At 45.5% G+C, this 26,101-nt stretch overlaps 1 protein-coding gene across 1 annotated transcript in view; it reads right to left on the bottom strand.

The window, feature by feature from the left end:
• Positions 1–22,934, bottom strand: part of LOC144686233 (rac GTPase-activating protein 1-like) — a 35,962-nt gene extending 13,028 nt beyond the window's left edge. Inside the window, exons 1-4 of the mRNA XM_078551324.1 lie at positions 22,811–22,934; positions 12,917–12,970; positions 4,766–4,899; positions 883–1,047 (exon numbers count right to left, since the gene is read on the bottom strand). Coding sequence (XP_078407450.1) covers positions 883–1,047; positions 4,766–4,899; positions 12,917–12,970; positions 22,811–22,934 — 477 coding nt within the window. The remainder of the gene's footprint in view (positions 1–882; positions 1,048–4,765; positions 4,900–12,916; positions 12,971–22,810) is intronic.
• Between the last annotated feature and the right edge of the window lie 3,167 nt (positions 22,935–26,101).

Below are 26,101 nucleotides of genomic sequence, written 5' to 3' on the forward strand. Positions count from 1 at the left end.
GAATGTTTTACTCCTTTGTTAAAAGTACATCAGCTGACTCCAGTGACTCTGTTTATTAGCCACTCTCCACATATCTAAACAAACAAAAATAAAAGTTAGGATCGATCAGTCTGGGTTCCACTCTGGGATCGGGCTTGTCCAGGGGTAAGCTCAGCTGGGATCATAACACTAAATTCTTGCTCATGTCTACCTCTGCCAATTTTATTTTCCCAATCTACAAGAAGGTTTTTTACATGTCCTAATTATCTCCTGATTTATTCCCTGTCCTACAGTATAGCTACCATCAGGGGGCCTATAGACCACGCCCCCTCTGTCTTCTTCTCCTTGTTATTTTTTTATCTCCACCCATATGGATTCCAATCTTCCAATCCAAGATGCTTTCTTGCTATTGGACTTATTCCATCTCGTGGTAACAAAGCTACCCCACCACCCTTTCCTTCCTGCCTGTCCTTTCGAAAAGTTACATACCCCTGAATATTTAGTTCCCAGCTTTGATCTCCTTGTAAACATGTCTCTGTAATGGCTATAAGATCATACCCATTAACCTCTATTAGTGCCATTAATAAATGTATTTTGTTTTGAATGCAATACACATTTAAGAGCCATTAATTATGCTTTTTTTTAAAAAAAAAAACCCATTATTTTCCCTCTTTGAGCCTATTTACTGCTGTTTTTTAATGTTTGTACACTCTGTCCCTTCCTGTCACACTCTGGGTATCATTACCTAAGTAGCTACCCAGCAAGGCTGCCATATCCTTTTGCTTTGTAAGCCTGTGTATCCCCTTTCCAGAATCCTCCCCATTTAGTTTAAAGCCCTCTCTACAGCAAGTTGTTGTTGTTGCTTGAGACTGAAAAGGGAACTATTCCACCCCCTGTCCTTACCTCACCATTTTTGACAGAGGTCACAGTGAAATTGGGTGCACAAAGCGCCGGACATCGATCCTTACAATCCGGATGGGCCACCACACTGCAGCTCCGACACTTCAGGGCTATCCTCCCAAATCGGATCCGTTTCCCACAGGGAACGCATGCCTCTGGCATAATGATCTGAGGGACAAGACAAAGAAAATCTGACTTCAAACAGTTGATAACTCATTTCACTGACCAAGGCAAAGCAAACACCCAATTAAAAGCAGCAATTGGCATCTTGGTATCAAGGAATATAATCCCTCCAATAGCTCGAAGTGAAATATTAAACCGAGGTCCTGTCTGCCTCGAGGTGGCTGGAAAATAAAAACGCCCCTCGAGACCGCCCCACCAGCTGATCTGATTGGAGCTCCATTCACACTTTCCCACCTATCCCCAAAAGCCTTAGGTTCCAGACTAACAAGGGAGTCCATCTACCGCTGCCTTAAAAATACTGAATGACCCTGTCTCCACCGCTCTCCCGGGGAAAACCGTCCCAAAGATTCATGACTCTCAGAAAAAAAATTCTCCTCATCTTCGTCTTAAATGAGACCTTATTTTTTTTAAAAACATCCCCAGTTCTAGTTTTACCCACAAGGCTAAACATCCTCTCAGCATCCACCCTGTCAAGTCCCCTCAGGATCTCATGTTTCAATAAGGTCATCTCTCATTCTTCTAAACTATACTGGATACAGGCCCAGCCTATCCAACCTGGAAGTTCCCCTCCAAGTCACTCACCATCCTGACTTGGAAATATATCACCGTTCCCTCACTGTCGCTGGGTCAAAATCCTGGAACTCCCTCCCTAACAGCACTGTGGGTGTACCTATACCACATGGACTGCAGCGGTTCAAGAAGGCAGCTCACCACCACCTTCAAAGGACAATAAATGCTGGTCGATCCATCGACACCCACATCCCATGAATGAATAAATAAAAAACCTTTCCACATAAGAACCCACCCCACCACATCCCAGTGTGTGAACCTTCTCTGAACTGCTTCTAACACAATTAAATCCTCTCTCAAGGAAGAGACCGAAACAGTACACAGTATTCCAGATGTGGTCTCACCAGTGCCCTGTACAGCTGCAGTAAAATTTCCCTACTTTTATATTCCATTCCCCCTGCAATAAACACCAACATTCCATTTGCTTCCTAATCACTTGCTGTATCTCCATACTCACTTAATGATTCATGTACCAGGACACCCAGATTCTTTTTCTTTTTAAATTCATTCACAGGATGTGGTCTTCGCTGGCTGGGCCCAGCATTTATTGCCCATCCCTAATTGCCCTTGAGAAGGTGGTGGTGAGCTGCCTTCTTGAGCCGCTGCAGTCCATGTGGTGTAGTACACCCACTGTGCTGTTAGGGAGGGAGTTCCAGGATTTTGACCCAGCGACAGTGAAGGAACGGTGATATATTTCCAAGTCCGGATGGTGAGTGACTTGGAGGGGAACTTCCAGGCGGTGGTGTTCCCATCTCTCTGCTGCCCTTGTCCTTCTAGATGGTGGTCATGTGTTTGGAAGGTGCTGCCTAAGGAGCCTTGGTGAATTCCTGTAGTGCATCTTGTAGATGGTACACACACTGCTGCTACTATGTGTCGGTGGTGGAGGGAGTTAACGTTTGTGGATGGGGTGCCAATCAAACGGGCTGATTTGTCCCGGATAGTGTCAAGCTCCTTGAGTGTTGTGGGAGCTGCACTCATCCAGGCAAGTGGGGAGTATTTCATTACACTCCTAACTTGTGCCTTGTAGATAGTGGACAGGCTTTGGGGAGTCAGGAGGTGAGTTATTCACTGCAGGATTCCCAGCCTCTGACCTGCTCTTGTAGCCACAGTATTTATATGGCTAATCCAGTTCAGCTTCTGGTCAATGGTAACCCCCAGGATGTTAGTGAGGGATTCAGTGATGGGAATGACATTTGAGTGCCATCAGGCAATGGTTAGATTCTCTCTTGAAGGTGGTCATTACCTGGCACTTGTGTGGCACAAATGTTATTTGCCACTTGTCAGCCCAAGCCTGGATATTGTCCAGGTCTTGCTGCATTTGGACATGGACTGCTTCAGTATCTGAGGAGTCGCGAATGGTGCTGAACATTGTGCAATCATCAGCGAACACTCCCACTTCTGACCTTATGATGGAAGGAAGGTCATTGATGAAGCAGCTGAAGATGGTTGGGCTGAGGACACTACCCTGAGGAACTCCTGCAGTGATGTCCTGGAGCTGAGATGATTGACCTCCAACAACCACAACCATCTTCCTTTGTGCTGGGTGTCTCCCCAACCAGTGAGAGGTTTTCCCTGATTCCCACTGACTCCAGTTTTGCTCGGGCTCCTTGATGCCACACTCGGTCAAATGTGGCCTTGATGTCAAGGGCAGTCACTCTCACCTCACCTCTGGAGTTCAGCTGTTTTGTCCATGTTTGAACCAAGGCTGTAATGAGGTCAGGAGCTGAGTGGCCCTGGCAGAACCCAAACTGGGCATAAGGGAGCAGGTTATTGCTAAGCAAGTGCTGCTTGATAGCACTGTTGATGACCCCTTCCATTACTTTACTGATGAGTAGACTGATTGGCCGAGTTGGATTTGTCCTGCTTCTTGTGTACAGGACATACCTGGGCAATTTTCCACATAGCCGGGTAGATGCCAGTGTTGTAGCTGTACTGGAACAGCTTGGCTAGGGGCGCGGCAAGTTCTGGAGCACAAGTCTTCAGCACTATTGCTGGAATATTGTCTGGGCCCATAGCCTTTGCAGTATCCAGTGCCTTCAGCCATTTCTTGATATCACGTGAATTGAATCAAATTGGCTGAAGACTGGCACCTGTGATGCTGGGGACCTCTGGAGGACCCTGAGATGGATCATCCACTCGGCACTTCTGGTTGAAGATTATTGCAAATGCTTCAGCCTTATCTTTTGCACTGATATGTTGGGCTCCCCCATCATTGAGGATGGGGATATTTGTGGAGCCTCCTCCTCCAGTGAGTTGTTTAATTGTCCACCACCATTCATGACTGGATGTGGCAGGACTGCAGAGATTAGATCTGATCCATTGGTTGTGGAATCGCGTAGCTCTATCGCTTGCTGCTTATGCTGTTTGGCACACAAGTTGTCCCGTGTTCTAGCTTCACCAGGTTGACACTTCATTTTTAGGTACACCTGGTGCTGCTCCTGGCATGTCCTCCTGTACCACTGAGTTCTGCAATCTCTCTTATTAAAATAATTTGCTACTTTTTTATACTTCCTACCAAAGGTGACAAGTTCACATTTTCTCACATTATTCTCCATCTGCCAAATTTTTGCCCACTCACTTAACCTGTCTATATTGCTTAACAGACTCCTTATATCTTCTTCACAATTTACTTTCCAACCTATCTTTGTGTCATCAGCAAATTTAGCAACCATCCCTTCAGTCCCTTCATCCAAGTGATTGATACAAAGCATAAATAGTCCAGGCCCCTGGGCTGATCCCTGTGACACTCCAGTAGTCAGCTTGCCAACCTGAAAAAGGTAACCTTTGATGTGGCACCTTATCAAATACCTTCTGGAAATCCAAGTACAGCACATCCACAGGTTCCCCTTTATCCATGTTGTTTGTTTCTTCCTCAAAAGAACTCCAATAAATTAGTCAAACATGATTTTCCCTTTCACAAAACCATGTTGACTCTGCCTGATTGCATTGAGATTTTCTGAGTGCCCCACTATAACCTCAATAATAGATTCCAGCAATTTCCCAGTGACAGATGTTAGGCTAACTGGTCTATAGTTTCCTGCTTTCTGTCTCCCTCCTTTCTTTAATAAGAACGTTACATTACTTTCTCACTCATCTCACCCACTGCAGCCCAACTGGCAGCGTATCCTTTTACCGTTTTAGAGACAAAGATGTGCGGCCTGGTTTGGGCTGCCTCTCTTGGGGTTGTGAATAGGTCTCCTGGAGGTGCTCCTGGGGCAGTCAAGAGGGCCTGTTGGCTTCCCACAATGCGGTTCCCTGGAGTCTGCTCTGTAACAGAAGGGACAGAGTCAGTGAGCTTCCCTCAACACTTACAACTGCACAAATCAGAGCACAAGGTACAGGTCTTAGTTCCCATTTGGAATACTAAATCGGAGGATCTTTATTTGCACTGATCACTTTCAACATTAGTTCCTGACGGCTGGGTGTAGAGGCTCAGATTACAAAGTAAAGTTTTGTCTGCAAGCTGTGATTTTAATGTTATTGCTATTCATGTTCGGAGCTGAGAGAATCACACCTATGATAAAGTTAGTCTATTCTGAAGTGGAGGGAGAAGGTGGGGAGAATTAAATTCAAATACAAACATCCTGTGGGCCTTTTGAAAGTGAGTCCTTCACTATAGATTGAATTGCAGACATTTCCAAGGGCTGTGGGGCTGGAGAAGGATAGAGGGATTTGAAAATAAGGATGAAAACAAAAATAATTGGAGGTGTTGCCAGACCAGTGTGCATCAGCAAGCACTGGGAGGTGGGTGAACAGGAATCGATAGGGGTTGGTAGTCCCAGAAGTGCTCCCTTCACCTGGCTCCCGCGACCTGCACAAACCTGCCAACAGGGGGAGTTGCCTGTTCCAGTCGGCGTGCCGGCGACGAAGTAATTCCCTCGGGGATCCTGTGTGCACCTCCCTCTCACTTCCTGTTTTACTGTCCGCAGTATCACTGTCCTGGAATCAACAGAAAGGCAGATAGAACATACTGAAAAGGTGCTATAGAAATGCAAGTCCAAGTGCTTACAGCCAACTAAATACTTCTAAGTGGAACACTAATGGAGGAAACCTAGCAGATAATGTGTACATAGCAAGATCCCACAAACAGCAATGTGATATGACCAAATGTTGTTATTGTGATGTTGTTTGAGATAAACATCGGCTGGACCAGGGAATTCCTGCTCTTCCAAATAGTGCCTTGGGGTAATTATGATTTTATTTAGTGTGTAATATACCTTTAACAATAATGCCCATTAAGATCACATCATCTTTAGCACCCAGTAGGGGAGTAGTGCGGGTTACCTCAGCAGTTAGTCGTGTAGAGATAGAGTTTGAGTTGTAAGCACACATGTAGATGTTGCTGAGTACCTTGTAAATAAACAAATTTTCCACCTAAGAAGTGTCTGCTGATCAACTCTATCATAGTTACCAACTCAGCCACCACTCAACACGTTCCTTCACATCCACACGAGGCAGATATAGCCTCAACTTTCTGTTACATCCAAAATTCTACAGGCCTCCAACTAATGGGAAAGATAGAGGAACAAATTTGCAAAAAAAATTTAGGAAGTAGTGCAAAAACTACAATAGGGGACTTAGTTATTCTAGTATGGGCTGGAAACGTGGTTGTATAAATGGCAGAAGTGGGGTGCGGGTAGAAGAGCTGAGAGAGAGTGTCCAGGAGAATTTCCTACACCACTAGGTTTCTGAGCAAGGAGACACTGCTGGACCTGGCTCTTGGAAACAAAGTGGGCCCAAGTCAATCAAGTGTCAGCAGGTGTAGGAGAACATTAGGAGACAAATTCTCAGAAGGTTTAGCCAGGGGGAAGGTGGTGATGTTGTTGTCACTGGATTAGTAACCCAGGGACCTGGGTTCAAATCCCACCACAGCAGATGGTGAAATTCAATAAAAATCTGGAAGTAAAAGTCAAATGAAACTATTGTCATAAACACTCACCTGGTTCACTAATGTCCTTTAGGAAAGGAAATCTGTCATCTTACCTGGCCTACATGTGACTTCAGATCCACAGCAATGTGGGTGACTCTTAACTGCCCTCTGAATTGGTCTCAGTTATAAAACCACTAACCAGACAGACCACCAGAAACATCAATGACAAATCCAGCCCTGTTGACCCTCCTTGCTAACATCTGGGGGCTAATGGAGAGCTGGCTTACAGACTAGTCAAGCAAAAGCTTGACAGTCATACACTGAACCATACCTTACTGACCACCATCACCAGAAGTGGCGGCACAGGGGTTTGCAGTCAGAGGGAGTTGCCCTGGGAGCCCTCAACATCAACTCTGGACCCCATGAAGTCTCATGGCATCAAGTCAAAAGGGCAAGGACACCTGCTCCTGATTAGCACATACCGTGCCCTTGCCTGCACATAGACCCCCACTTCACACCCCAACCACCACCTCAGCTGATGAATCAGTACTCCATGTTGAATACCACTTGAAGGAAGCACTGAATGTACTCTGAATAGGGGCTTAAATGTTCATCATCAAGAGTGGCTCAGTAGCACCACTACAGACTGAGCTGGCCAAGTCCTAAAGGACATAGCTGCTAAACTGGGTCTGCAGCAGGTGCTGAGGGAACCAAGAGGGAAAAACATACTTGACCTCATCCTTACCAACCTGCCTGCCGCAGTGTCAAGGACAGATGTATCTGTCAGTAGGAGCGACCACCGCACAGTCATTGTGGAAACCAAGTCCTGTCTTCACATTGAGGATACCCTCCATCGTGTTGTGTGGCACTACCACCGTGCTAAATGGGATAGATTTTGAACAGATCTAGCAACTCAAGACTGGGCATCCATGAGGTGCTGTGGGCCATCAGCAGCAGCAGAATTGTACTCAAACACAATCTGTAACCTCATGGCCCAGCATATCCCCCACTCTACCATTACCATCAGGCCAGGGGATCAACCCTTGTTCAATGAGTTCATCAGAGCAGTGACCTCAGCCCAACCATCTTCAGCTGCTTCATCAATGACCTTCCTTCCATCATAAGGTCAGAAGTGGGGATGTTCGCTGATGATTGCACAATGTTCAGCACCATTCGTAACTCCTCAGATACTGAAGCAGTCCATGTCCAAATGCAACAAAACCTGGACAATATCCAGGCTTGGACTGACAAATGGCAAGTAACATTCACACCACACAAGTGCCAGGCAATGACTATCTCCAACAAGGGAGAATCTAACCATCATCACTTGACATTCAATGGCATTACCATCACTGAATCCTCCACTATCAACATCCTGGGGGTTACCATTGACCAGAAACTGAACTAGACTGGCCATTTAAATACTGTGGCTACAAAAACAGGTCAGAGGCTAGAAATCGTGCGACGAGTAACTCACCTCCTGACTCCCCAAAGCCTGTCCACCATCTACAAGGCACAAGTCAGGAGTGTGATGGAATATTCCCCACTTGCCTGGATGAGTGCAGCTCCCACAACACTCAAGAAGCTTGACACTATCCAGGACAAAGCAGCCCACTTGATTGGCACCACATCCACAAACATTCACTCCCTCCACCACCGACGCACAGTAGCAGCAGTGTGTACCATCTACAAGATCCACTGCAGGAATTCACCAAGGCTCCTTAGACAGCACCTTCCAAACCCACGACCACTACCATCTAGAAGGACAAGGGCAGCAGATAGATGGGAACATCACCACTTGGAAGTTCCCCTCCAAGTCACTCACCATCCTGACTTGGAAATATATCACCTGGAGATTAATTAAGGAAATTCAGCAAGGATTTATTAGTTAGTGTCTACATTGATTGTTTTTGAGATAACAGAAGCTTGATGAGGTGTTCATGGACTTCCAAAGGGCCATTTGATAAAGGTGCTACCTAAGCAACTTGGATGTGAGGTTGGAGAGTGACTGGAACCCGGTGTAGTTAGTTGTTTTTCAGACTGGAAGGTGGTTTAAAGTTTCCAAGGGTCAGTGTTATGACCTCTGCTTTTCCTGATCTAGCATAGAGCATAACTTCAAAATTTGCCAATGACAGAAAACTTGCAACTATTGTCAACTGTGAACCATGAGGTGGATAGTGATGGGCTTGAAAAGGATATAGACAGCTCGATGGACTGGGTCAACAAGTGGCAGATAAAGTTCAATACAGAGAGTGCGAAGTGAAACATCTTAGTAGGAAGAACATGGAGACAAAAACTACAGAGATAAAATAAAGGGTACTGTCATGCCCAGTAAAGGCTGTACATAGTGAATTTTCAGTCAATACTTCCATAAATTGGAGACAATCAAGCTGCTAAGATGGCCACTGCAAATCATGTTACTTTTGGCATTTGGACTACAGGCAGCATCAAATCTCCAGTATATGTGAACATAGGTGAGACTGTCTCAATCATCTGTGGAATTCAAACACCTCATTGTTTAAGGATGGACCAGTTTCCAGACTGACTATCCAGGTTTCAAACCGGACTAAAAGGAAAGATTAAACTCAATAGTCACTATAACTTCCAATTGTACCACAGTGGCCTCCCGATCCAAACTAGACTGGGTGGGCCTCAAGTGACTGGTTTCAGAGACTGCACCCTTATTACCACAGAGCCAGACTCAAACAAACTGCAAATTATCAAACAGTGAAAATACTTAACCTGTTCCAGTTTCAAAGTTCATCAGAGAACCAACCTCCTGGATATTCAACTTCAAGAAACCTCAAACTGCTGTGAACGCTCCACTGAGGCCTTAACTTCAACTTTAAAATCATTGAATCCATTCAAAAAAAAAATCACAGGTTTGCCATGTGGGAGACTGGAAATTGTAAATCAGAGACTGAATTGACTGTAATCCATAACTGTCTGTATTCATGTTTGTGCGTACACACATGTGTTGTGTTACTTCAGTACAGTGTGTGAGAATAAATAACATTAAAACTCATGAAATCTTGCTGCTGAATTATTTAATTAGAATACACACTCCCAAGAGTAAGAAATTACATCTCTTTCTATAAAAAGCATCCTGATGACAGGCTGCAGAATCACAGAATTTTAACAGCACAGGAGGCCATTCAGCCCATCATGTCTGCATCGACTCTCCAAATGATCATTATGACCTAGTGCCATTGCCCTGCCTTTTCCCCATACCCCTGCACATTAGCTGATTATTTGAATAGAAACAATGCCCTCTTGAATGCCTCGATTGAACCTGCCTCTGCCACACTTCCAGGCAGTGCATTCCAGACCCAAACCACTCGCTGTGTGAAAGAGTTTTTTCTTGCATCACATTTGCTTCTTTTGCAAATCACTTTAAATCTGTGCCCTCTCGTTCTTGATCCTTTTATGAGTGGGAACAGTTTCTCCCTGTCTACTCTGTCCAGCCCCATGATTTTGAACATCTTTATCAAATCTCCTCTTAGCCACCTTCTCTCCAAGGAGAACAGTCCCAACCTCTCCAATCTATCCTCATAGCTGAAGTTTCTCATCCCTGGAACCATTCTTGTAAACCTCTTCTGCACTCTCTCCAATGTGTTCACATCCTTCCTATAATGTGGCTCCCAGAACTGTACACAATACTCCAGCTGGGGTCTAACAAGTGTCTTATATAAATTAAGCATAACCTCCCTGCTCTTGTACTCTGTGCCCCTATTAAAAAGCCCAGGATACTATATACTTTATTAACTGCTCTCTCCACCTTCAAAGGTCTACGCACATATACACCCAAGTCTCTGCTCCTGCACCCCCGTCAAAGTTTCACCCTTCATTTTATATTGTCTGTCTATGTTCTTCCTACCAAAATGCATCACCTCACACTTCTCCACATTGAGCTTCACCTGTAAGAAAGCATGTGACAATGCAATTCCAAGGGGTGGGGAGTGGCTGGAACAAAGGGGCCTGGGGTATATGTGCACAAAATCACTGAAGATGGCAGAAGGATTGAGAGACCATGGTTAATAAAGCATACAGTATCCTGGACTTTATTAACAGGGTATCATGAAACTAACAATTTTTCATTATATTATTGGGGTTTATTGTAAAGTAGGTTGTGTGTGTGGGAGTGTGGATGGTTGTCTGTAGCTGATTTAATTGAATTAGAGTCAGATAGACTACAAGTTTGAAATTATCAAAAGTAGTTGGGGTAAAAGGCATTTGAAATGCTAATGAGTAAACATGGGAGAGGGCTTAGCTTGTCAGGTGTGAAGGGAATTTGCATTTTTAGATACATGAAGGGATTGTTTAGGTTTCAAAGGGATAGGATGTTTACAACTAACGAGATAAGCAAAGCCAAGCAGTATACTTATTTTCCCCAAAGGTATTGACCATATTGGCACCATGAAAGATTTTTATATTATGGGAAAAGTAAATTTCTAAAGACATATAGGACAATGGAATTTACAGATTAACGGAGAAACATATATAAAGAGAATGGAAAGGCTGTCGGTGGCCATGTAAGATTTAAAAAGGACCATGTAAAACATAGACATTGGCATAGGCATAGAACGAGGAGGAGTAGGCCATTCGGCCCTTCGAGCCTGCTCCGCCATTCAATATGATCATGGCTGATGCACTATCTCAACGCCGTACTCCGTCTCTCCCTGTACCCCTTGATGGCGCTAGTATCAAAAAAATATTTTCTTGAATATACTCAGTGACCCGGCCTCCACAGCTTCTGTGATAGAGAATTCCACAGGTTGACCACCCTCTGAAGAAATCTTTCCTCATCTCAGTTATAAATGGCCTGCCTTGTATCCTGAGACTGTGGCCCCTGGTTCTAGACTCCCCAACCAGAGGAAACTTCCTCCCTACATCCAGTCTGTCTAGCCCTGTTAGAATTTTATACTTTTCAATCATATCCCCTCTCATTCTTCTAAACTCTAGTGAACACAGGCCCAATCGAACCAATCACTCCTCATACGCCAGTCCTGCCATCCCTGGCATCAGCCTGGTGAACCTTCACTGCACTCCCTCTATGGTAAGTATATCTTTTCTTAGGTAGGGAGACCAAAGCTGCACACAATATTCCAGACGTGGTCTCACCAAGGCCCTGTCCAGCTGCAGTAAGAGTCTTGGGGAAAGCCTCCAGCCACTTTTTCCAGATGTCTGCCATGTCCAGTAACCAAGGGTGGAAAAGAGCCTTTGGAATTCCACTGTTGAGTGGGTGCTGTGGTAAACTTGCTGGTTTGCATACTTAAATGTAAAATCTATTTTGGAACTGTTACTTTAAAGGGGTGTGTAGCTGGGAGCCAGGTTAATTAGGAATTTTGGGATTTAGTAACTGTAATCTTATGTACATGCTTGAAATCTTGTTAATAAAAACTAAATTAAAACATTTAAAATCTATAAAGGTGTTAGTGGACTCATTACTTCTGAATTCAATGCGTGAATTTTCTCATAATAATCAAACTGCAAACCCATTGTGACAGCGTGGCCAAGTTCCCCTTGTGGATTTGACCTGACACACATCACCTGCCACATCATAACAAGGGGCATTCAGTACAAAAACAATAGGAGGTGATGTTAAACCTGGCTAAAACACTAGTGCAGCCTCAAGTACAGCATTGAATCCAATTTTGGACACCATACTTTAGGAAGGATGTGAAGGCATTAGAGAGGGTGCATAAAAGATTAGAATGAAGCTCCTCATCCCTGAAGCCAGGCTATGAGAAAAGATTGGAGAAGCTGAGGCTGTTTCCCATGGGAGAAGGTTCAGAGGTGATTTGATCGAGGTTTTCAAAATCATGAGGACAGAGTAGGTAGGGAGACAGAGTTTCCATTGGTGGAAGGATTAAGGGCACCTCCAGTAATGCAGCCCTCCCTCAGCACTGCACCATGATTGTCAGCATGGGTTATGGGATGAAGTATTTTGAGTGAAGTTTGAATCAGATGGGAGATGCCCACACACAGGGGCCATGTCTGGTATCAGCTGTCAGGCTGTGTCAGACTGTCCATTACATAAACACTGCTGCAGCTTTATCTGCAGAAGAGATTCTCAATGCACAGGCCATCTTCTCTGCTTTCACACAAACATTCCCCACACCCTCACCCTCCACTCCTTCAGCACTCTCAACGGTTATCCAGGCATCTCCAACACCACCCAGTCAGGATGGTCCAGAGCCAACATCCACTTACTCCTCCAGGTGTGGAGCCCACACCATCCAAAATCTGGTCAATAGAGGGTGAGCGGGATCTCCTGGGAGCAATTGGACGACGATCCACGAGAATACGACTGGAACGCTGGAAAAGACAAAGGAAGATCCCAGGTTGACTGGCCTGTCGCAGTCTCACAGCCCATGAAAAAGCAGAGCAAGAGGCAAGTTGGTGGATTCCTACCCTCTTGTCCCGATTTCTCAGCTTTATTGGTTTCACTGTTGACAAATGTGTAACCTGTAAGAGGACAGAAATGTTAACGGAGTCCCACCCTTTCCAATAACATTGCCGGATGTCCATTATTCCATTCCTCTTCCCTGCACACCACCCCCATCAAAACATGGCACTCCACCCCAACAGCCATAAACAGGACCTTCTTCCCCCACCCCACCCTCACAGAATGGAGAGAAAAGACCAGAGCAATACCAATAGCCCACCCACCCACCCACATCTTCCCCCTTGCACCCTTACATAGAACTCAACACTCACTGACCGATAGTTCATCACAGGTTCTGTCGTAACTGATGCAGGAGTTGGAAGTCAACGTTTCATCAACTGCACGGAGTCTGGATAAGGAGACAGGAGATCAGGCCAAGGGAAGGAAGGTCTTGCATTTATATAGCACTTCTCTACCTCAGGTCATCTTAAAATATTTCAGAGCCCATGAAATCTGCTTTCTAACTGTTTTAGGACAGGATTGCCAGTTAGTTCCATACAAAATCAACAACTTGGAGCAATAATAAATGCTGGAAACACTCAAGCAGGTCAGGTAGCAGCTGTGGAGAGACAAGAGAGTTAACGTCAATGTGCTTTGAGCAAAGCTTCCAATGAGTGACAGACGCATGTCCATCAAACACCGATCTGGCAGCAAATGCTTGGTTCAGAGAAGCAGGGTACGTATCCCAGGGTCATTTCGATAGCATCTCCCAAACCCACAACCACTATGACAGGAGAATGGTCTTTATACTTCAAATGTAAAAGGATAAAGGCTGTGGCTAAAACAATAAAAGAACAATGTGAGGAACATAGTGAGAGAGCAGAGGGGTTTGTGAATTGTTGTCAATGCACAATAAACAGAACCAGAGAGCGAGCTCAAAGTCACTCAGGCTCAGGGATCTGCGCTGAAACCTTGCCTTGTTTTGTGCCTATAAAGAAGGATCTGCATTGCTCCAGCACCTTCCACAACCTCAATGTCCCAAAGCACTTTTACAGCTAATGAAGTACTTTTGAAGTTGTAATTTAGGAAAGTTGCCAATTTGTACACAGCAAGCTCCCACAAACAGCAGCACGTCGATGAGCAGAAAACCTGCTTTCGCAAAGGTGGAGGTGAAATATTGACCAGGGCGAATTCAGGTTGTTCATAAAAACATCAGTAGAGGGCAGGCCTGAGTTTACCATTTCATCCAAAGGACAACAGCTGGCAGTGCAGCTCACTAATGTCCTTTAGGGAAGGAAATCTACTGTCATTAACTGGTATAGTTTGCATGTGACTCCAGACCCACAGTAATGTGGTTGACTCTTAAACACCCTCTGAAATGGCCGAGCAACATACTCAGTTGTAACAAACCACAACAAACTCTCAAAAAATGAATGAAACCGGATGGACCACCCGGCATCGACCGAGGCACCGGAAACGACAACAGTAAACTCAGCCCTGTCAACCCTGCAAATTCCTCCTTACTAACATCTGGGGGCTAGTGCCAAAATTGGGAGAGCTGTCTCAGACCAGTCAAGCAAGCAACAGCCTGACAGTCATACTCACAGAATCATACCTTACAGATAATGTCCCAGACACCACCATCGCCATCCCTGGGTATGTCCTGTCCCACCGGCAGGACAGAGCCAGCAGAGGTGGCGGCACAGTGGTATACAGTCGGGATGGAGCTGCCCTGGGAATCCTCAACATTGACTCTGGACCCCATGAAGTCTCATAGCATCAGGTCAAACATGGGCAAGGAAACCTCCTGCTGATTACCACGTACCGCCCTCCCTCAGCTGATGAATCAGTGCCTCCTCCATGTTGAACACCACTTGGAGGAAGCACTGAGGGTGGCAGGGGTGCAGAATGTACTCTGGGTGGAGAACTTCAATGTCCATCACCAAGACTGGCTCGGTAGCACCACTACAGACCGAGCTGGCCGAGTCCTAAATGACATAGCTGCTAGACTGGGTCTGCGGCAGGTGGTGAAGGAACCAAGAGGGAAAAAACATACTTGACCTCATCCTCACCAACCTGCCTGTCTCAGATGCATCTGTCCATGACAGTATCGGTAGGAGTGACCACCACACTGTCCTTGTGGAGATGAAGTCCTGTCTTCACATTGAGGATACCCTCCATCGTGTTGTGTGGCACTACCACCGTGCTAAATGGGATAGATTTTAAACAGATCTAGCAACTCAAGACTGGGCATCCATGAGGTGCTGTGGGCCATCAGCAGCAGCAGAATTGTACTCGAACACATTCTGTAACCTCATGGCCCGGCTTATCCCCCACTCTACCATTACCATCAAGCCAGGGGATCAACCCTGGTTCAATGAGGAGTGCAGGAGGACATGCCAGGAGCAGCACCAGGCATACCTAAAAATGAGGTGTCAACCTGGTGAAGCTATAACACAGGACTACTTGTGTGCCAAATAGTATAAGCAGCAAGTGATAGACAGGGCTAAGCGATTCCACAACCAATGGATCAGATCTAAGCTCTACAGTTCTGCCACATCCAGTCGTGAATGGTGGTGGATAATTAAACAACTCACTGGAGGAGGAGGCTCCACAAATATCTCCATCCTCAATGATGGAGGAGCCCAGCACAGAGGGTGCACAAGATAAGGCTTTGCAATAATCTTTAGCCAGAAGCACTGTCTCAATCCACCTTAACCTCCTCCGGAGGTCCCCAGCGTCACAGATGCCAGTCTTCAGCCAATTCAATTCACTCCACGTGATATCAAGAAACAGCTGAAGGCACTGGATACTGTGGGTATGGGCACTGACAATTTTGCGGCAATAGTATTAAGACTTGTGCTCCAGAACTTGCCGTGCCCCTAGCCAAGCTGTTCCAGTACAGCTACAACACTGGCATCTACCCGGCTATGTGGAAAATTGCCCAGGTATGTCCTGCACACAAAAAGCAGGACAACTCCAACCCAGCCAATTACCGCCCCATCAGTCTACTCTCCATCATCAGTAAAGTAACGGAAGGGGTCATCAACAGTGCTGTCAAGTAGCACTTGCTTAGCAATAACCTGCTCACTGACACCCAGTTTGGGTTCTGCCAGGGCCACTCAGCTCCTGACCTCATTACAGCCTTGGTTCAAACATGGACAAAAGAGCTGAACTCCCGAGGTGAGGTGAGAGTGACTGCCCTTGACATCAAGGCAGCATTTGACCGAGTGTGGCATCAAGGAGCCCTAGCAAAACTGGAGTCAATGGGAATCGGGGGGGAAACTCTCCGCTGGTTGGAGTCATACCTAGCACAAAGGAAGATGGTTGTGGTTGTTGGAGGTCAATCATCTCAGCTCCAGGACATCACTGCAGGAGTTCCTCAGGATAGTGTCCTCGGCCCAACCATCTTCAGCTGCTTCATCAATGACCTTCCTTCCATCATAAGGTCAGAAGTGGGGATGTTCGCTGATGATTGCACAATGTTCAGCACCATTCGCGACTCTTCAGATACTGAAGCAGTCCATGTCCAAATGCAGCAAGACCTGGACAATATCCAGGTTTGGGCTGACAAGTGGCAAGTAACCTTTCACATCAGGAAATGACCGAGAATCAAACCATTGCCCCTTGCCTTTCAATGGCATTATCATCACTGAATCCCCCACGATCAACATTCTAGGGGTTACCACAGACCAGAACTAGCCATATAAATACTGTGGCTACAAGAGCAGGTCAGAGGCTGGGAATCCTGTGACGAGTAACTCACCTCCTGACTCCCCAAAGCCTGTCCACCATCTACAAGGCACAAGTCAGGAGTGTGATGGAATATTCCCCACTTGCCTGGATGAGTGCAGCTCCAACAACGCTCAAGAAGCTTGACACTATCCAAGACAAAGCAGTCTGCTTGATTGGCACCACATCCACAAACATTCACTCCCTCCACCACCGACGCACAGTAGCAGCAGTGTGTGTACCATCTACAAGATGCACTGCAGGAATTCACCAAGGCTCCTTTGGCAGCACCTTCCAAACCCACGATCACTACCACCTAGAAGGACAAGGGCAGCAGATAGATGGAAACACCATCACCTGGAAGTTCCCCTCCAAGTCACTCACCATCCTGACTTGGAAATATATCACCGTTCCTTCACTGTCGCTGGGTCAAAATCCTGGAACTCCCTCCCTAACAGCACTGTGGGTGTACCTACACCACATGGACTGCAGCAGTTCAAGAAGGCAGCTCACCACCACCTTCTCAAGGGAAATTAGGGATGGGCAATAAATGCTGGCCCAGCCAGCGACACCCACATCCCATGAATGAAAAAGAGTGCCCCCTCCATACTGTCCCTCTGTCAGTGCAGCAACCTGTCTGTGGGTACAACAGCCTGGACTTTGTGCTCAAGTTCAGGGAGTGGGACTTGACCCCAAAAGCTTGTGACTCTTTCTATCCACTGAGTCATCCAAACTATTGACAGCAAGTCCCAGCATGGAATGTGGGAGGTGTGGTGGAGAAAGGCTGGATAGTGTTGGGAGGTCAGAGGCCAGTGCATAGACAGCAAATTCACATGATGCAGAGACACTAAAGATGCTCATCAACCCAGATTCACAACAGAATGCAAGATAACAAGTCATGATACTTAGTATTCATTCTTGGCATGTGAGTATCACTGTCTAAGCCAGCATTTATTGCCCATCCCTAATTGGAAGTGATTGTGAGCTGCCTTCTTGAACCACTGCAGTAGCAAGTTTGGTCAAAACAGTCAACGATGTTGTTGCTGGACTGGAGTTTTAACCAGTGTGTAGAAAGCCCAAGGGAGGGGGCAGCTCAGGACCTAATATTCGGAAATGAGCTCAGGCAGGTGGGAGGTGTATCAGTAGGGGAGCATTCTGGAGATAGTGACCATAACTCAGTTAGATTTAGGATAGTTATGGAAAAAGATAAGGTTGGGCTGGGAATAAAAGTTCTGAACTGGGGAAAGGCTAATTTTACTAAGATTTGGCCCAAGTGGACTGGGAGCAGCTACATGCAGATAAAACTCTGTCAGAGCAGTGGGAGGCATTCAAGGAGGAAATAGCGAGAGTACAGGACAAATATGTTCCCGTAAAGACAAAGGGGACAACCAAGTCCGGAGAATCCTGGATGTCAAGGGGCATAAAGGTTAGGATTAAGAAAAAAAAGGAGGAAGTTATGGCAGATACCATGGGCTCGATACAGTAAAGTCCCCAGAGTATAAAAAGTGCAGGGGGGAGTTTAAAAAGATTAGGGAAGCTAAGTGCATGAGAAAGAATTGGTGGGCAGAATAAAGGGAAAACCCAAAGGGGTTTTAAAAAAAATATACAAAGGGCAAGAGAATAATTAGGGAGAGAGTAGGGCCAATTGGAGACCATAGAGATAATGTGTCTGTGGACCCGGAAGACGTGGGTACAGTCCTCAATGAATACTTTGCATCAGTCTTCACAATGGAAAAGGACGACACAGGTAAAGACATCAGGGTGGAGGACTGTGAAATATTAAAGGAAATTAACATAGAGAGAGAGGAGGCACTAGCGGGTTTAGTGGCCTTAAACATGGATAAATCCGCAGGCCCGGATGAGATGTATCCCAGGCTGTTGAGTGAGGAAAGGGAAGAGATATCAGGGGCCCTGGCAGTAATTTTCAAATCCTCTTTGGCCACAGGTGAGGTGCCAGAGGACTGGAGGACAGCTAACATTGTCACATTATTAAAAAAGGGAGGAAGGGATAGACCAGGAAATAACAGGCCAGTCAGTCTAACCTCAGTGGTGGGGAAGTTACTAGAAAGAATTCTGAGGAACAGAATATATCTGCATTTAGAGAGACACAGATTAACCAGGGATAGTCAGCATGGATTTGTTAAGGGAAGGTTGTGTTTGACAAATTTGATCAAATTTTTTGAGGAGGTAACCAGGAGTGTTGATGAGGGTAATGCATTTGATGTGGTCTACATGGACTTTAGCAAGGCTTTTGATAAGGTCCCTCATGGCAGACTGGTCAAGAAAGTAAGAGCCGATGGGATCCAAGACAAAGTGGCACATTGGATCCAAAATTGGCTGAGAGGCAGGAAGCAGAGGGTGATGGTAGAGGGATGTTTCTGTGACTGGAAGTCTGTTTCCAGTGGGTTCCGCAGGGCTCGGTGCTGGGAACCTTGCTGTTTGTGATGTACATAAATGATTTGGACTTAAATGTAGGGGGTATGATCAAGAAGTTCGCGGATGACACAAAAATTGGTAAATAGTGAGGAGGATAGCCGTAAACTGCAGGAGGATATCAATGGACTGGTCAGGTGGGCAGAGCAGTGGTAAATGGAATTCAACCTGCAGAAGTGTGAGGTAATGCACTTGGGGAGGGCTAACAAGGTAAGGGATTACACTATAAATGGTAGAGCCCTGGAAAGTACTGAAGATCAGAGGGACCTTGGTGTGCGTGTCCACAGATCCCTGAAGATAGCAGGGCATGTAGATAAGATGGTTAAGAAGGCATATGGGATACTTGCCTTTATTAGCCGAGGCACAGAATACAAGAGCAGGGAGGTTATGCTGGAACTGTATAAAACGCTGGTTAGGCCACAGCTGGAGTACTGTGTGTAGTTCTGGTCACCACATTATAGGAAGGATGTGATTGCACTGGAGAGGGTGCAGAGGAGATTTACCAGGATGCTGCCTGGGCTGGAGGGTCTGAGCTATGAGGAAAGATTGGATAGGCTGGGATTGTTTTCCTTGGAGCAGCAAAGGTTGGGAAGGGACCTGATAGAGATGTATAAGATTATGAGGGGATTAGATAGGGTGGATACGAAGGCACTTTTTTCATTAGTAGAGGGATCAATTACCTTAAATCTATGCCCCGTGGTTAGAGGTAGAAGGGTAAGAGGGGAGTTGAGGAGAAATCCTTTCATCCAGAGGGTGGTGGGATTCTGGAACTCTCTGATTGAAAGAGTGGTTGAGTCAGAAAATCTCGTAACTTTTAAGAAGTATTCAGATGTTCATTTGCGTTGCCATAGCCTCCAGGGCTATGGGCCAAATGCTGGAAAATGCGGTTAGTGTTGTCAGATCTTTGTTGACCAGCACAGACACGATGGGCCGAATGGCCACCTTCTGTGCTGCAAACAAATAAGAGTTGCATTTAGATCAGGCTGGGTAAGGATGGCAGATTTCCTTCCCTAAAGGACATTACTGAGGGCAATAATAGTAGGAGACTTCAACTATCCTAATATCAACTGGGATTCAAACAATGTAAGGGGCACTGAGGGAGAAAAATTCATGCAGTGTGTCCAGGAAAATATTTTCAACCAATTAGTGACAAACCCAACGATAGGAGATGCAATTCTAGACCTAGTCTCGGGGAACGAAGAAGGGTAAGTGGGTGAAGTGACAGTTGGCGACCATATCAGGGACAGTGATCACAATTCAGTTAGATTTAGCATTACCATGGGAAAGGACAGAGATAAGGCAGGAGTCAAAGTCTTGAACTGGGGGAAGACAAATTTTACAGAAATGAGAAGGGACTTGGCTGAGGTGGACTGGACAGCACTGCTGGAGGATAAAACAGTAGAAAACCAGTGGGAAGCACTAAAAAGCGAGATCCTAATTGTACAAAGTAGACATGTCCCCTACAAAAATAAGAGTGGTACTGCCAAATCTAGATCCCCCCTGGTTGTCTAGAGTAATACAGGGGAAGATCAAACAGAAAAAGAAAGCGTACGATAGGCACAAAGAACTAAGCACTGCAGATAGCCTAGACGAATATAGGAAGTGCAGGGACGAAGTAAAAAAGGAAATAAGGAAATCAAAGAGAGGGCATGAAAGAAGATTAGCAAGTAAACTTAAAGATAACCCAAAGATGTTTTACCAATACATTAATGCTAAAAAGTTAGTTAAGGAAAAAGTGGGACCTATCAGTGATGAAGATGGAAACTTGTGTGTAGATGAAGAGACTGTGGGAAGGGTTTTGAATGAATATTGTGTCTCCGTGTTTACAAAGGAAAGGGAGGATGTAGATACAGTCCAGGAGGAACACTGCGAGATATTGGAAGGGATAGTCATAAAGAGAGAGGAAGTACTCGAAGGGTTGAAATCCTTGAAAGTTGATAAGTCACCAGGGCCAGATGGTTTGTTCCCAAGGCTGCTGAAGGAAGTCAGGGTGGAGATAGCAGATGCTCTGAGGATAATTTTCCAATCTTCACTAGATACAGGGGAGGTACCAGAGGACTGGAGAAATGCAAACGTAGTTCCATTGTTTAAAAAGGGATCAACAGAAATGCTAAATAATTATAGGCCAGTTAGTCTTACATCAGTGGTGAGCAAATTAGTAGAATCAATCCTGAGAGATAGGATTAACCGTCATGTGGAAAGGCATGGACTAGTCAGGGATGGTCAGCATGGATTTGTTAAAGAAAGGTCTTGCCTCGCAAATTTGATTGAACTCTTTGAGGAAGTGACAAGAAGGGTTGATGAAGGTAGTGCAGTGGATGTTGTGTACATGGATTTTAGCAAGGCATTTGACAAGGTCAGGAAAATAAAAGCCCATGGGATTCAGGATAATGTGGCAAACTGGATAAAAGGTTGGCTTTGTAACAGGAAACAAAGGGTAATGGTCAATAGATGCCCTTGCAAATGGAAAGTTGTCTCAAGTGGTGTTCCACAGGGCTTGGTGTTGGGATCTTGCTGTTTGTGTTGTATATTAACGATTTGGACATGAACGTGAGGGGCATGATTGGGAAATTTGCAGATGACACAAAGATTGGCTGAGTAGTGGAGAGTGTAGAGGATAGCCATAATCTTCAAAACAATATAAATGGGTTGGTGGAGTGGGCGGTAAAGTGGCAGATGGATTTTAACATAGATAAGTGTGAGGTCATACATTTAGGGAGGTCAAACAGTTACAAGGATTACACAATAAATGGGAATATACTAAGAGGGGTAGATGAAGTGAGAGGTCTTGGCGTACAAGTACACAGGTCCCTGAAGGCAGCAGTTCAAGTAGACAAGGTTGTAAGGAAGGCATGTGGAATGCTCTCCTTCACTGGCAGAGGTATAGAATATAAAAGTAAGGATATAATGTTGGAATTGTATAAAACACTGGTGAAGCCACAACTGGAGTATTGTGTGCAGTTCTGGTCACCACATTACAGGAAGGACATAATGGCCCTGGAGAGAGTGCAGAGGAGGTTTACAAGAATGTTGTCAGGGTTAGAAAAGTGTAACTACGAGGAGAGATTGGATAGGTTGGGGTTATTTTCCTTAGAACAAAGAAGGCTGAGAGGTGACTTGATTGAGGGGAATAGATAGAGTGGACAGGATAAAATTGATTCCCTTGGTGGGAGTGGACAGGATAAAATTGTTTCCCTTGGTGGAGAATTCTAGAACCAGGGGACATAGATTCAAGATAAGTGGCAGAAGGTGTAGGGGGGACATGAGGAAGAACTTTTTTATGCAGAGGGTAGTGGGTGTCTGGAATTCGCTGCCCAAGTTGGTGGTAGAGGCAGAAACTCTAAACTCTTTTAAAAAGTATCTGGATCTGCACCTTAAGAGCTGTAAGCTGCAGGGCTATGGGCCGGGTGCAGGAAGGTGAGATTAGAAAGGGCACCTGGGTGTCCTCGGGCTGGCATGGACAAGATGGGCCGAATGGCCTCCTTTTGTGCTGTAACTTTTCTATGGTTCTATTGAACCAGTTGGGCTTTTACAGCAACCTGGCACCTTTTCACCAGGATCAGCTTTCTATTTTAAGTGAATTTTAAATTTGCAAGCTGCTCACTCTAATTTGATCTAGTGTTCTACTGGGTTGTTAATCCAGTAATCTAACAATGACACTACCGTTCCCACAAGAAACTCATCCCCACACCGGGTGAGATTAGCACATTTTCTGTTCTGCGTGAGGCTCAGGAGCCCCAGACTGACACACGTACCCATGAGTTCTCCAGTTTCACTCTCCAGTCTGTGCTCGAAACGTGGGGGAATGTTGGTGTAGTGATAATGTAACTGGGCTAAATCCAGAGACCCAGGCTCTAGAGAGGAGAGTTCAAATCCCATCATGGGAGAATTTACATTTCATTAATAAATCTGGAATATAAAGCTAGCCTTAGTAACTATTGATTTTGGTCGGTTCACCAACACTCTGGGAATGTTACGACTAGGACGAGGGGAGTGAGAGAATTATCAAACCCCACTGTCTGCAGGTCATACCATTCATTTAAATGTTTAATTCTCTCACTGTAGTGGCCAATCGTTTACCTATACCTCTAGTACCCAGATCAGGCTTCTTCAAAAAAACTCAATGATTAATTTATTACAAAACAAAAACTTCTTTTAACAAGTTGCAAGTACTGGTTAACACAATTGTAAATTGGGAAGCATACCTATCTATCTCTTCCTAAAGAATTCCCCCAGCACACAACACAGACAGAGTCTCTCTGCGGAGATGGGCTTTAGAGAATGGACATTATAAAATAAAGGATAAAGTCCACAGGGTCTCGATGCTGTTAATCTGGAGTTCCCTCATGTGAAGACAGGCTGGATGCCTGGAAGTTCCCACCACTGGTCTCAGCTTTGCAGGTCCCAATGCAGACCAGTTACACACAGATGAGGGTCTCTGACTTCAGGTTGATAGCCACACACAATTTTAGGTGAGGCAGAGAGACGGAGCCAGCTGGGGTGGTCTTCCTTCCTCAGCTTCTTCCCCAATAAGACTGGGAGCAAAACCACAGGTTCAAACTGAAGGTTGGCCTCTGCCATGTGATGGCCTTTCTGTCTTTTGACAAATCCCCAGGTCTGGGTGGGCTTCACCCTAAGGTCTTGAGGAAAGTGCCTAGTGAGGTAGCTGGTGCACTGGTTTTAATTTTCCAAAATTTCCTAGATTCGGGGGAGGTTCCATTAGATTGTGAAGTAGCCAATGTAACTCCCTTATTCAAAAAGGGAGGGAGACAGAGCAGGAAACTACAGGCCAGTTAGCTTAACATCTGTCATGGGGAAAACGTTAGAAGCTGTTAGTAAAGATGTTATAGCAGGGCACTGAGAAAAATTCAAGCCAATCAGGCAGAGTCAACATGGTTTTGAGAAAGGGAAATCATGTTTAACTAATTTATTGGAGTTCTTTGAAGGAGTCACATGTGCTGTGGATAAAAGGGATGTGCTGTACTTAGATTTCCAGAAGTTATTTGATAAGGTGCCACATCAAAGGTTATTCCAGAAAGTGCAAGCTCATGGTGCAGAGGGTAATATATCAAGCTTTTCATTCATTACATTTCTTTGCAGTTAAAAACAAACTCCTCCTTCTCAAGTACCATAAAGGTCCGGTGATTTATTGGAAGAGGCCCGATTGTTTACAGTTCCAAAGTGAATTTATGACTTTTAAAAAAAATCCCAAGTTAGCAACCAAATATCCAGATCATACCATGTCCTTCCATTTTGTACAAGAGAAAAAACATCAGTCTTGAGAGACATAATTCTAACAGGAAGGAAATCTGCCATCTTTACTTGATCTGGCCTACATGTAATTCCAGGTCCACAGAAATGTTGTTGATTTAGCAGCCCTGAGAAATGGTGTGGGAAGCGACTCAGCTGGATCACACCAGGAGAGAAGGCGGCACTGGGGTCAGCACAGGTGGCAGTGGGTCAAGAAGGTGGCTCATAACCACATTACAGGGCACCTGGAGATGGACATTAAATGCTGCCCTTGCCAGAAATGCCCACATCAAGAACAAAAAAAGCAACCAAAATGTGATTGTCGGCCTTCCAAAGAGAACAGGTGCAGGCAGCAGAAAATTCTGGGGTCAGGGCTAAGCAGGTAGTTCCAATCAGATCAGCCATGATCTTATTGAATGGCAGAGCAGTCTGGAGGGGCCGAGTGGCCTCCTCCTGCTTGTAATTCATAGGTCTTCATACAAACATATGAAGAAAGCTCTTGCAGAGTCTGCAGAGAAGATGGTGGCCCTGGGAGCTGGGAGGGAAGCTAGCTAGTGGAAGATGATTGTGCAGATTGTACCTGGCACTGGTCTGTCCCTCAGGCCCAGTCTGGCCTGTCAGAGCCTCGAGAAGACTCCTCTGATCTTCATTTTGCAACGTTGGGCTCGAAGCTTCACTCTTCAGAATGTCATGAACCAGCTGCAGCCTGCGTTCCTGGCGAGAGGGAAGAAGGGAAAAGGACAATAAATAGGAGGAAGAGAGACTAGACCCAGGGGTCAGGGGTAGGATAAAGGGGTAAGCCGTTTAGGATGGGGTAGGGGAGGGGAGGGCTGATGTGGGGAAATAAGGAAAGGCACCTGGAGACAGGACAGCGGAGTTTCAATCCAGGTCCTCATCTTGCGCTGCCATGGGAATGATAGAGATGATCCGAATGGAGAGAGTGGGATTGAAACATGGAGTGATAATCTGTACCTAGTCCATCAGCCTCCACTGCCTGCAAATATAATCTAAACCACCCCATTGTGGGGGGTGGAAGAGCAGAAGGGCGTGGGTGATAAATATTCACAAATTGGCAGCATAAGTTGTTTAAGTGAATGGGACACTTGGATTTGTAAATAGGGGCACTGAATACACAAGAGGAAGTCATGTTAAACCTTGAGAAATCTCTGGTTTAGGGGTATGTATCCGATAATGGGCATCAAGACACTGGAAAATAACATAAGTAGGAGCAGGATTAGGCCATTCGGCCCCTCAAGCTTGCCCTACTATTCAATAAGATCATGGCTGATCTGCCCCAGGCCTCAACTCCTCTTTCGTGCCAGCTCCTCATAGCCCTCAACTCCCCAAGATTCCAAAAATCTATCTACCTCCTCTTTAAATACTTTCAGTGATCTAGCCTCCACAACTCTGTGGGGTAGAGAATCCCAGACATTCACTACCCTCAGAGAAGAAATTCCTTTGCATCTCCACTTTAAATGACTATCCTCTTATTCTGTAACTATGCCGTCTAGTTTGAGATTCCCCCGCTGGTGGAAATATCTTCTCAACAGTTACCCTGTCAAGCCCCCTCAGAATCTTGTACATTTCAAATAGATCACCCCTCATTCTTCTAAACTCGAATGAATAAAGGCCTAACCTGTTTAGCCATTCTTGATAAGTCAACCCCAGGAGTCAGCCTAGTGAATCTCTTTTGAACTGCCTCCAATGTCAGTATATCCTTACTTAAATACGGGGACCAAAACTGTACACAGTACTCCAGGTGCGGCCTCACCAACACCCTGTACAGTTGTAACAAG

The sequence above is a fragment of the Cetorhinus maximus genome, chromosome 11 (assembly GCF_964194155.1).
Source record: "Cetorhinus maximus chromosome 11, sCetMax3.hap1.1, whole genome shotgun sequence".
In the NCBI taxonomy this organism is placed as follows: Eukaryota; Metazoa; Chordata; class Chondrichthyes; order Lamniformes; family Cetorhinidae; genus Cetorhinus; species Cetorhinus maximus.